At 39.1% G+C, this 13,120-nt stretch overlaps 1 protein-coding gene across 3 annotated transcripts in view; it reads right to left on the bottom strand.

Annotated features, from left to right (window-relative positions):
- The window catches only part of ITSN2 (intersectin 2), a 76,706-nt gene extending 70,779 nt beyond the window's left edge, over positions 1 to 5,927 (bottom strand). For all 3 annotated transcript variants that reach the window (XM_009273864.1, XM_009273865.1, XM_009273866.2), the window contains exon 1: positions 5,842 to 5,927. In XM_009273864.1, coding sequence (XP_009272139.1) covers positions 5,842 to 5,872 — 31 coding nt within the window. In that variant the 5' untranslated portion in view covers positions 5,873 to 5,927. The remainder of the gene's footprint in view (positions 1 to 5,841) is intronic.
- Positions 5,928 to 13,120: the final 7,193 nt, after the last annotated feature.

The following is a 13,120-nucleotide window of genomic DNA, read 5'->3' as shown; positions in this document are numbered from 1 at the left end:
TTTTATACATTTTAGAAGCATAGGATTGGAAGGAACTACCAAGGTCACCATGTCCAGACTGCTGCTACTCCAAGAAACTCTAATACATTAATTCCTTCCTAAAATGCGAGCTCTGCCTTGAGGCAATCAGACTTTTTTCTTGACCATGGTCCAGAATGTCATTGCTGACAGAACCGTTCCCATTTCCAGACCAACTGCACCAACAGCTGATTCATCTCTATTTAACCTTGTGCTAACATTGTATTTAAAGAAAAGTTATTTTCCCTCCTTAATGTTTATCTTCCTAATAAGAAAAAATAAAGAGCAAATTTATTTACTGTAAAGTAAATACAATGAAATAAAAAAAAAAAAAAAAAGCAGTAAGCTTTTATTTTGGTAGGTTAACAAGGACAATCTCTTTAGTCTCTCAACACTTAATTCATTCCTCCTGGATAACACCGAAGCCTAACTCTGCATCTATTACACTTCCTGGGGTTTTTTCCCTCCTAAGCAGATAACCCTAATTCTACCCTATATCCCACAAGATGTCTCACCAGTGCCTTATGCAATAGCACACAGTATTCCTTATTTCATTCACCACATTTTAGGATGCATTTCCTTTCCCTCAAATCACATAATTATTATGTGATCATCTAATACATCCGGTTGTCTTCCTCCATAGTCACGGCCAACTGCTGAGTTCCCAGCATACAGCAAGAATTCTTCTAGCCCATAATGGTATGACTAAAGAGCTATTTGAAGACAACACAACAGAAATGTGATGAAATTTAACCAATGATATGCAGTTCATGCTGTATAACTCTGGCTGGAAAATGACTCCTAAGTTTGTGTCATCAACCAATTTAACCAGCATACATTTGTTTTTTACTGATGATGTTGCCATAATTAATAACAACTAAGACTGATCTCAAGATAAAAATCCATGAAGAATGGATTATTACAACATCCTACTTTAAAATTTGCATTTTCTCTCCCTTTTAGCCAGTTATTTTTCTAATGAAGTCCAAACGTGGGATGTGTTACACTGTCTACAAAATTCAGTTACTGAAGAAGGCATAAGGTGCAACCTTCCTTTGTTAAAACTTAGTTCCTTTTATTCCATTTAACATTTACCTCCATGTCTAATTATTTTTTCCTTCCAAGATTTCCTCTTACATCTTCTGTGTGAATCATATTATCCTTATAATTAAATATGAATAAGACACTTTGTATTCCGCAATCCTATAGCGCTATTTCTGACTTGTTAGGATTAAAGAAGCCATATAATATGGCACACACAATTGGAAATCTAATTTTTTGCAGGGTGTGACAGTGGAAGATACACGCCCCTCTGACTTGAGCATATGAATTCCACTCCGTATCAACTGACTCCACTGCCCTCACTGAAAAGTGAGAGGAAGGATTAATTTATAAGTAAGGACACAAAAAATATTTGTCCTTGTCTTAGAATTTCTTTCCTTTTCCTTCTTTTAGATGGGAGAACAAGTTCTGGTATTTTTTTTGCAAGGTCTAATTCAGCTTACTATCTTTATCTACACTTGTTGATATCCAACTCTGCAGTTTCCATATCTACAGTGCACACAAGGTTAAGAGTCAGGTTGCATTCAAGTAGTTTTTAATTGAACTGTGATGACCAGGGTTCCTCCTAATTCAAAAAAATTCAGACCATGGATCTTGAGACAGACTTTTTTTAATAGAGAAGATGCAGCAGAACTTAGCATCAGTGAGCGTTTTACCCTTGACATCAGTGGAACCAGGACCTCACTCAACCCATTCATGTCTACCCTAGTCTCCAACACACCTAAGTGTGGGGACACAAAACTCAATTCTATTCACAGCAGAATAAAATCCAGTTTGACTTATGAAGGTTGAGAAGCATGTGAAAGGAGTTACGAGTATTACTTTTTGCACCTCAGTTTATCAGAGGTATTTTCCTGCTGGACCGCAGAAAATTATATCAAAAGGAAACAGGTGGTAGGAGGGAAGAGGAAGGACAAATAAAAACATAAACAAAAAAAAAAAGCACAGCCCAAAAATTCCAATGGTACTTAAGGAAACAATGTGAAAGATACTAATCGGCAAATACTGCTTTCCTTGTTCCGGCTGGACCGTCAAGATTAAATCTCCCCAAACCAAGATCTAGCATCAACATGGATATTAAACCATGAAAAAATCTAGCCGACAGAAGAAGGGGAGTTAGGAGAACAGCAACATCTTGCAACTGCTGTCCAGCTGTAAAGGCAGCAGTGGCAGTGAAGGCTACTTCTTCCTGCTCTGTGATGAAGACAGCAATCACAGAGACAAATGAAGTGGAAGTGCATTTTAAACTATTAAAGCCTTTATCTTTTTAACTGTTGTTTGTAGTTAGTATATTAATTCCTTTAGAAATACAATTGTTGAAGGTATTTGTTATTTAGTGTAACTAAATGCCATTTCTAAAAGCTTTTGCAAGACTTGGGATGAATTCCTAAGAAAGCTTTGTCCAGATGGAGAACTGTATGTAAGGAGAATAAACTACCAGAAACTGGGTTTGTTTTATCATTTTCACAGAGATTATGATCAATATTCAGACAGTTACAGGATAAAACTAAATCCTCAGTAGGGAATCCTTGATCTCGTTTGCAGACTGGGGAGATGGACATGCCTGGAGTGGCTCTTTGATAGAACTGGACTCCACAGAGATAAATGTCTGTTATCCATCTGTATGTATGTATGTATATTTTGTAATTGGCAGCCTTTCTACATAAGAAGAAACATGCTACTCAGCCTTGCCTGTTCATATAAAATGTCATCACAACCTTTACATTTTGCAAGGGAGATAAATTTGTCAAAACTGGCAGGTCTGCCCTGAGTTCCAGAAAAATCAACAGGCGCTCTTTAAGTCCTGCTTTTCCTCTTTGAATTTCTGGCCTGTTAGTAAGGCATCCACAAAGGTCACCTCGGACAGAAACGGAGAGTCAAAGGGAACTCCTTTCTGTTCGCTGCGTCCTTTCATGCCTTTAGAGAAGAAAGGTAAGCAGTCTAGCAAGAGCATGTGCCCCTAGAGCACACAACACTTCAACAAGCCGAAGTTCACATGTGGCCACATAATTAAAAAAGAATATGCCAGTTCTCAGTATAACACGTGGTTTGGCCATCAGCCACATGCTGAGGCTGGATAGTCTTGGGAGCACCTGAGTAACAGCTCAAGGTGCCCTCAATGAAGTTGAGTCTCTCAACTGGAACTCAAGCACACAACTCAGTTGCCCTTCCTTCTTGAGGTCCTGCAGACTTCCCTTTCTCTGCTTAGGTTGGTAAATAAAGTGTTGTAGCACCTTCTACTTGTATTTGTTCGAGACTGAGTATCGTGCTTTGTCATTTGAACCCTGCAGTTCCCAAACTCATTGTCACCCTGTGTCATATAATCACACACTTGTACACACATCCGCTCCACGCTATCCACTCACTTTTCTGTAACACTGAATGCCAAAAATAATCCTGAAACAGAAACTACTTCATGCCTTATACTACTAATGAACTAAAAGCTAAGTATATTGTACCTTGATAAGAATAAGAGCTTTTCTCCCCAGAAGAAAAATACCATTTTCCCCTGGCAGGATACAAAAGGAAAGGGTCAACGGTCTACTAACACAGAGGTGTGGCAGGCAACCAGCGCTCTCAGGCTGCAGCAATGCCTAATGGTTTAGTTGCCTCACGCATAACCTCATTCTTCATCTCATGCTTGAAGTCACTTCCAAGGTCTAACAACATAATCAGAGGTTTCCACTGAGCAATGAGTGGTAAATGCAGGTGATCTACTTTGAATGCAAACAACAGTGGTAGTAAGTAGCAGGGAAGAGGAACACAGATTAGAGAAGAACAATTTCAACAGCAAAGGTTGCTCAGTATTTATCCAGAAATCACATTAAAACTACTCTTTTTTCCCACCTGACTTGTTTGAAGTTTAATCAGTTCTGATAAGAAATATGACTGCAAAACTACACAGAGTCATTCAAAAAGTCTGTGAGGAGTAATAGTTTAACTATTGCCTGGTATGTCTCTTACTCGCGTTCTCTTACTATGTTTTTCAACACAGTAAAATTCTGCGAGGGGAAAGGCTGCACCTTATGGCACCATTCCTTTTGAGAGTGGCGGACAGTACTGCCCAAGGGATTTCAGATCAAGGAAAGGATCGCTCTCCCAAACTAAGACTTCTGAGATCAAGTCATGTATGTGCTCAGTGCTGTCAATACACTTGCAATCCTCCAACAGAACCAAGGAGTAAAAAGCCAAACCAAGAAGACACCAAGTAGTTTATGCATAAATCAACCATGGACACACCCAAGAACATAAATCTGTATCCTCCCTGAAGTGAGCTTCTGTTTGTTTATTTTAAATTGAGGAGCAAAAAGCATGTGGCAATTAAAAAAAATGCTTTTTCATTATGTCCAAGAAAGTGGGGACAAAAATCTGGTATTTAGGCTTTTCCCTATTATATATAATATATTGATTCCTTTTTACTTCTCTTTTATTGTTAAGTCTGTGAAACAAAGTCTGGAACAAACTGCAGCTAACTGTATTAAAAAAAAAAAAGGCTGATCACATACTTCTCTTTTATTGTTAAGTCTGTGAAACAAAGTCTGGAACAAACTGCAGCTAACTGTATTAAAAAAAAAAAAGGTGAAGATCACACTGATTTTTTTTCACAAAATGTTTTATGCACATGTGAAACAGATGTGTAAAACAGAGGTTTAATCTGAAATCTGAATGTTGTTCTTTGCAAAAAAACACTTCCCCTTACTCACCCAATTTATCAGCTAACTGTATTAAAAAAAAAAAAGGTGAAGATCACACTGATTTTTTTTCACAAAATGTTTTATGCACATGTGAAACAGATGTGTAAAACAGAGGTTTAATCTGAAATCTGAATGTTGTTCTTTGCAAAAAAACACTTCCCCTTACTCACCCAATTTATCTCAGCTGTGACGATTTTCTAAATTAGTTAAAGACCTCCCAGTCCTGCAGTAACCTTCACAGATAAACGAGATAAGAAAAAAAACTTTTTCTTATATCTATTTCCCTATTTTTATTGGGAGAAATACTCCCCGTCTGGAATATCTGAAGTGTAAAGTGTTGTTCCTATACTTGTCTTTTCATTTTGGCCAGCTCTGTAAACAACAATATGTAAGCATCAAATTTCTCAGCAGATATTTGCAAATTGTGTCTTCACAAATAAGCTTGCTCTGGAAATAAAGAACTCCAACACACACATACACGCACAAACAATTTTAAGGTTTCAACTCTCATGTGTCTTTGAAAGAAAGACAATCACCAAGAAACAAATCCAAAAGTTTCTGTAGTAGAAGTGGCACGGAATTGAGAGGAAAATTCATAACTTTTTTTTTGAGAAAGACTGATTATTTTCATCAATGTAGCAAATTGCTTAACACATTCAAATATTTTGGTTTAAAATAAATAGCGTAACATATTATAATGAAACACATTTTGTGCTGAATTACGTAACAGAAAAGGTATGCAAGTTTAATCAACTATTACTTAACATATTCCCCACTTGAAGTCAGGCAGTATTCATGCTACAAGTCACACATTCCTCAACCCTTTAAATGATCTGAGATTACCAGATGCTCCAGGTGTATCTGTACTCCAAATTACACTGCAGTAATGTTTCTGCTGAATTTCTCCCAGTTTTACAGTACAAGTTAGTCTATAGGAAGCAATCTGCAGCAAACTGACCATAACGCTGCTGCAGGTACTAAAATCAGCATTTAAAAAAAAAAAAGAAAAAAAAAAAAAGACAAATGCTCCCACCCCTACCTAAACAAACCGACCCGAGCTACTCACCATTCACGGCTGTGGGAAACTGAGCCATCATGGTCTTGAATATGCCTTGCTAGCTCTTAGCCATCTGCAACATAAAAACATTGTGCCATTAATAATGCAACAAGGGCAAAACGTAGCTCTGCGCTCCTGCTGAGCAGGGGGAATGTCTGTCCCTTTAGCTCACACTTCCGATAGCAAACAATGCCAGGCTTCAGGCTGCTGCTGAACAAGCTGAATTTACATTTGGGAGGGCGTGGGGGAATTTTTTTTTCTATTTTTTTATAGGGTATGCAGTGCAGTCCTGATCCTAGTGGCACATTCTTAAAGGAAAACAGTACCAACTGTTTAGCAACTGCTGCATAATGTACACAAACAGTTGACAACATGTCAGAACATATGGCGTGGAGAACAGCCCTCTCCTGGCAGGAGGACAGACTCGGGGTCCTAGTAGATCTTTTCCAGCTCTCCCTGGTAAATATTTATGCATATCATAAAAAAAGTTCAATGTACAGCTCCGTAACTGAGTGATTCTGCTGAGAAAAGTGGAAGAACAATTATTATTCAAATTCATCCATTCCACTACTCCACATGCTATTTACAAAGAAAATGCTCTTACATGATGTATTCTGAAAAAATGACTTGTCCTAATAAAAATTTGTAGTCAGCCAGTTTTCTATAACCAACACAATGAAGTTATTCCTTCTCTTGAGCTATTGCATAAAGACTCAAAAGCAGCATTTACAGGGGTCTCAATATAATTTACTTTCATAATAAATATCGGAGTACTAAGACTTATTTTGTTTTCCTAGTATGTATCCTTTTAAGAGAACCTGTATTAATGTTATTAGTTCTTTAGAATTGCGAAATATTCACTAATACTTATCTGAGGGATAAGTACAAGCACTGCTTTACAAACATAGAACTAAGACAATGGAGCAAGTCTTTGCTTTGGATGAAATAATTTTAGTTAAATAGTGAAACTTATACATCATTATCCTGTGCTCTACATGGAGACACTATTGTTCAGGATGAAGCTATAAAAATGAAATTTTAATTAAAAAAAAAAAATAAAGTCACGTCTCAGATCCCTCTGTCACTCCCTCTTCAGATACCAAACCTTCTCCCCCCACCAAAAATCCCCTTCACCTCTCAATACAACCACAAATTTTAATATTAAGTACAGAAATATCACATCCCCCACACTCCCTCCCCCTGCAAGAAAACTCCTGCACATCTCATCACAAAAATCACACAACTGGAAAGCACTCTGGTTTCACGTGTGGACAGGAGAGCATTTTTTGTATCTATTGCACATTTCTGCAATAAAAATAAAAATGTCTGGGATCAGTTTTTAACAATCCTCTCTCTATATATTTTACAGCATTATTATATTTATTTATATGTTTATGTATTATTTGTATTATTATTTCTCTATCCTATAAATAACATCTAAAATCATGCTATTATAATAGGCCACAAATCATTCATTCTCACTGGGTCATTTGTAAACCTCATAGCCACATGCACACCTGGTCCCCCTCAAAATGAATGAAGAACAGTATTTTATGTGAAGTTATCCTGGTCTGTGTTGCTTATATAACTGCCCAGTGAGGAAGGAACAATTTATTTACTTATTTATTTAAATCTGACACATTAAAGACCAGTGTCATTAAGACACTTGACATTCCAGGGTTTTTTATATACATTATACATACATACATTTGTGTACACACACACACATATATATAAAAAGAAGTAAATGGAATGATTGGCGAGTCCAAATGATGTCTCAGGGTGACACCAGGTATCAGCTGCAGAAAGATGAAAAAAAAGGAAGCATGGATCTATTCCAAGACATGAATTCTAAAACAAATTGGAGTATTTTTAGCTTGCTTACAGCATCCCTTCCTAGGCCTTACCAGCAACCTACCAAGAGACACTTGAAATCTATACATAGCCTTCCCGAAAAATGTTTCCAATGTTGTTAAACATTTCTACAGCACATTTCTCTGCAAAAGCTGTTCTGTCAAGGAGGGCTAAAAGAGAACCTGAAACCATGACACAGAAGCGGGATGCTGGACAACTTCCCCCAAATCAACAGAGCAAAGCTCAGTAGAGCTCTGTGCTGACAGAGATTTCCACCCGCATGTGACTTTTTCTAGATTTACAGTCTTACTGGATAAAGACATTTATCCAATAAACATTTGATCTTTCCTCCAACATATTTTATTCTCTTATTTTCAGATTGCTTTTAGGGTTTTTAAAATGAGTAATTACAACAGAATCACAGAACCACAGAATATCCCAAGTTGGAAGGGACCCACACAAGGATCATCGAGTCCAACTTCAGACTCCACACAGGACAACCTAAAAGTTAAACCATGTATCTAGAGCATTGTCCAAACACTTCATGAACACCAGCTGGCTTGGGGCCATGACCACTTCCCTGGGGAGCTCGTTCCAGTGCATGACCACCCTCTCAATGGAGAACTTTTTCCTAATATCCAATCTTAACTTTCCCTGATGCAGCTTTAAGCCATTCCCTTGCGTCCTACCACCAGAGAGGAGACCAGCACCTCCCTCGCCATTCCCCCTCACGAGGAAGCTACATGAGCAGCAATGAGGTCACTCCTTGGTCTCTTCTTCTCTAAGCTGAACAAACCTAGTATCCTCAGCTGCTCCTCCTAAGTCTTGCCCTCTAGTCCTTTCACCATCTTTGTTGCCCTCCTTTGGAGACATTCTGATATTTTTATATCCTGCTTACATTGTGGAGCCCAAAACTGCACACCGTACTGGAGACAAGGCCTCACAATACAAGTCAGATAACTGTCAGACAATACAAGTCTGATAATAAACTGATTACCTCTTAAAGCCCAAAATCTTAAGATATATATTTAAAACACTTCACACAACTGCCAGCTATAGGGAAAGTCAGACTCTGCCTTCTTTGGTTTTGCTGAAATGGCTCATGTAGATTGAGCTTTCTAAACTCCCAAATGCTGACCACGTCAGTGGGAGAAGTAACCCAGGCAGCTTCATGCACACAAAACATATAAACCCCCTCTCCCCCATTTTGATGCCCCTAGAGTCTCAACTATATCATATTTTAAAATCAATTTCAACTGAAAAATTTTGAGGGCAAAACCCTCACATTAGCTTGGTGAGGGTCTGTCCTATTTATGAAAGCTCTGCATCTACGGAGCACACATGTTCCTGGTTCATTTTCATCAGCCGGGGTAACTCCAGCCCACTGTTACCGACAGCTATGTATACAGGCAACTACCTTCACTAATCTGTAAGACAAGTGATCTCTATCCCAGGCTGCATCAAAAGAAGCGTACCCAGGAGGTCAAGGGAGGTGATTCTGCCCCTCTACTCTGCTCTGGTGAGACTCTACACCTGGAGTACCGTGTCCAGCTCTGGGGTCCCCAGCACAGGAACGACATGGACCTGTTAGAGCGGGTCCAGAGGAGGGCCACGAAAATGGTAAGGGGCTGGAGTACCTCTGCTATGAAAAAGAGCTGAGAGAGTTGGGGTCGTTCAGCCTGGAGAAGAGAAGGCTCCAGGGACACCTTATTGCAATACTTGAAGGGGGCCTGTAAGAAAGATGGAGAGAGACTTTTTCCCAGGGCCTGTAGTGACAGAACAAGGGGCAACAGTTTTAAACTAAAAGAGGGTAGATTTAGATTGGACACAAGGAGAAAATTCTTTACGTATAGGGCAGTGAGACACTGGAACAGGTTGCCCAGAGAAGCTGTGGATGCCCCATCATTGGAAGTATTCAAGGTCAGGTTGGACGGGGGCTTTGAGCAACCTGATCTAGTGAAAGATGTCCCTGCCCGTGGATGAGATGATCTTTGAAGGTCCCTTCCAACCCAAACCATTCTGTGATTCTGTGAGAACAGAAGTTTCATAGCTCACGTCAAGCAGAATTAGGAATGGTAGTCAGACACCGGATACAGCACACCCAAGTTATCATCCATACCACTATCTGTCCTCTCAAAAGGAGGAGTCCAAGATCAGATGTTTCTAATACCACACTGTTTGATACTCTGTTCCAGTGCAGCACTCTCAAAAATAATGACCAGTCCAGCCCAAATTATCAACACAGGTTTTTTCAGCATACCTGAAAATTCCCCAAGTTTCCCAAGCCTGGGCTGACCCAGCCTGGTAAGTCTGCACCAGGCATTGCCATGTAGATGCACCAACCTTAGGTCCAAAAACAAGAGGGAACTGCCCAACAGATCTGTACTAAGAGTACGTTACACCAATGTGATGCAATTAAATCATGATTTAGTTCTGTCATCTCACTATTATGTCTATAGGCAGATCTTGTCATATTTTAAAATACCAGACCTGAAAAGCACCAAAAACCTCCTACATTAACCCCCACAAATAATACTGAAAACTATGACCTTACAGAAGCAACCAGGAATCATAAACAGGATTTTTTACAGGATTTCAGATCGCACCAGCACTGAGACCCCATTCTATCCCTTTGCACAGATCCGTTTCGTTCGGACACCAGGGTTACACCAAGCACACATGCTTCTCTGGTGACAGATTCCGAAGTTGTACCGAAAGGTAAAAAAGGGAAAAATAAAAGTATCGTTACAACATAATTTCCCCTCATTCAGTTTTTTAGGGAAGGAGGAAACAGCCCAGTAAACTCAAAGTCTACACGCATTTTTCAAAGGTCTGTGGAAACAATCCTTCCCAAAGAATGGAGCTTGCCCTCAACAAGTATTCTGTCTTCTACGTTTCCACAGCATGTCCCAAAGGCTTCGATATTATGCATATATCAAAGTTAAAAGCAGCTTATTTTCACAAATTCCAAATAAAGTTGCTGTAGTTGCCACCTGTAAAAGCACCTTGCATCTTTAGGACACAGGTGTGCACCATTTATTTACCAAGGGAAATCTCAGGAAAATATTCTCGCTTTAGGCCAAACTTACTTTTTTTAGAATGACTGATAACTTTTAATCATTAATCGAGGTGAAAGCTGTAAATTTCTAAAGAACCTTATTACACAATACTACAGAGAAACCCAATGCCATACAAAATCATTTACTGAAGGGAAAAAACCTCAAGAAAAGACTATAGCCAGTATCCCAAACAGATGATATAGATGAAAAAACGGCCATCATGACCCGAATATCTCACAGAAAACGGTTTGTTTCTGAAAAATGTTCTAGAAGAGGTGCTTGATGAACTCAGTTATCAGTCATAAGAAACTGTGGCAGCCACAGCACGAAATCCACATTGTAACAAAACAGGATCAAACATCCCTGCGAACACTGTAGACGACATTAAGCCCTGCTGCCATTTAGGGTGAAAACAGGAAAACTTGGATGTTATGTTTAAATAGCAGAACGGCAAGTTCTTGTAAACAAACCATCTGACTAGTCCCAATGTTTAAAGCACTAATTGTTTTCACAAACTGACCTGCCAAACTGCAACCTCTCTTCCCTCTCTCAGTGTTCGTTATAGTTGATGTAAGTGGAGAAAAGAAATCACGAGACTGCAAGAAGCAGGGGAGACCTTACAACCACACTGAAAGCGTTAGAAAACATCAGAGCTGGGCAGACTGCAGGAGAAAGGGAAAAGAAAAAGCTTCTTTTCCATCATAGGCATATGGCCATTTTATGAAGAACAGCCTTACCACAATCTTTGTTAATATTTATACTTAAATCAATTTTTTTCCAAGTATTTCTCAGAAAAACCACAGCCACATAGTTTTAGCAGGCATGAAGGTCTGGTGCATCAGGCTCTGTCCCACCAGTTTTAACTGGATGAAAGCAAATACCGTAGAAGCAGCATGCGTGGACACACTACTACTCTTTTGCTTTTCTCAAGGACAGAAAGAAGATATATTGCAGATTTTTGCTGTAAGAACCAATGAGCAAGGACAGAGATTGCAGTACTAGTTGACCGATTTACTCTTTGCAACACCTGTAGATCTGGACAACACAAAGACTACTCATTAGTATTTGCAAAGCAAACAGTGACAATGTAATAGCCCATATTGTTCTGTGCTTTTTCTGGATTATCCTCTTGAAAATCAGAGAATAATAAGCATTAGTAAGGCATTATAAACCAGCACAGTCTAGAATTTCTCTTTGTTCAAGACATATTGGTAGAAAAGTTTACTGATTAAAAAAAGTAAAAACAACACATCTTGGCAGGCCAAGAATTTATCTCCTTTATACAGTGGAGTTATACACAGTGACATAGCCTTTTCAAAATGTACTGTGGCCAGCTTCACAAGGTCCACCCACTTTGATAACAAATGAATGACATCAGTAACAAAACGAAGAAGTCGATCCCGGGTAGCTAGCAGATGGCTAGCTCTTCCTGCTCCCCTCTGTTACTGTGGATAAGAGTACTGCAAGACTCAGTTAACATTTTGACATTTCAAGGAAAAAAAAAAAAAGTGTTAAATATTTTACTTCTTAACCCTATGGTACAAAGTCCCTTCCTTGCTCACTGTTACAGAGCAACCTGCTTCCAAACAGCAATTAAGACAGAACACAAAAAATATTTTTTTCTGACAAATATTCTTCTGCCCACCTTGCCTGACTAACAGGCTTTCTGAATATACTGACCATGCAAAATGGATGCCATGCAAAATACAAGAATCTCTGTTTCTGTTTAAAAAACATAATTGTGTGGTCAGTATTGATGGGTTTAGTCCCTTTCTTACACAGCTGCTCAGCTGTGAAAGCACCCATTCAAAATATCACGACTCAGTTCAACTTTCTCCTCTGCCTCTGGAGATTGAAACCGATCTTTCCTTCCTCCTAGGAGAAGGCTTTCCTGCATTTTGTTGCACAGTCGTTTAAGGAAACCCATGCACAGTGTTTGGAATAGTAACGTCAACTCAGGACTTCAACCTCCTACGTGAAATTCTCTACCATTAAGCCAGAGAGCTGCAGGTCCCTCTCTGTCCATGCCCCTCCAGCTTTGATTCTTCTTTGCAAAGGAGAAGAAGTTCTGAAGGAGGGAATGAGAATCCCACTTCAAGAACCTCACTATTTAAATCCCTGGCCCTTCTCCCAAGAGACGTGTACATGAACTTCTTCAGGAAAAGATGGGAATTGAACCCAGTTCTGTCATGCCCTGGAAGAATACATTCACTAACCTGATCCCAGACACGGACAGACATCACCACCTCTGCTTGCTTTGCTTAACCAGGGAAATGAAAAAATTAAAAAAGAAAAAAAAGAAAAAAAGCAGAGGGTAGATTCTTTATAAGTTTTTTTTTAAAAGGCTCTGAGCTTCTACCTTCGAGAAGGAACTC

This window comes from Aptenodytes forsteri, unplaced genomic scaffold (assembly GCF_000699145.1).
Source record: "Aptenodytes forsteri isolate BGI_AS27 unplaced genomic scaffold, ASM69914v1 Scaffold175, whole genome shotgun sequence".
Lineage (NCBI taxonomy): Eukaryota > Metazoa > Chordata > Aves > Sphenisciformes > Spheniscidae > Aptenodytes > Aptenodytes forsteri.
The sequence above is the reverse complement of the archived record's forward strand: the minus strand, read 5'-3'. Positions and strand labels throughout refer to the sequence as shown.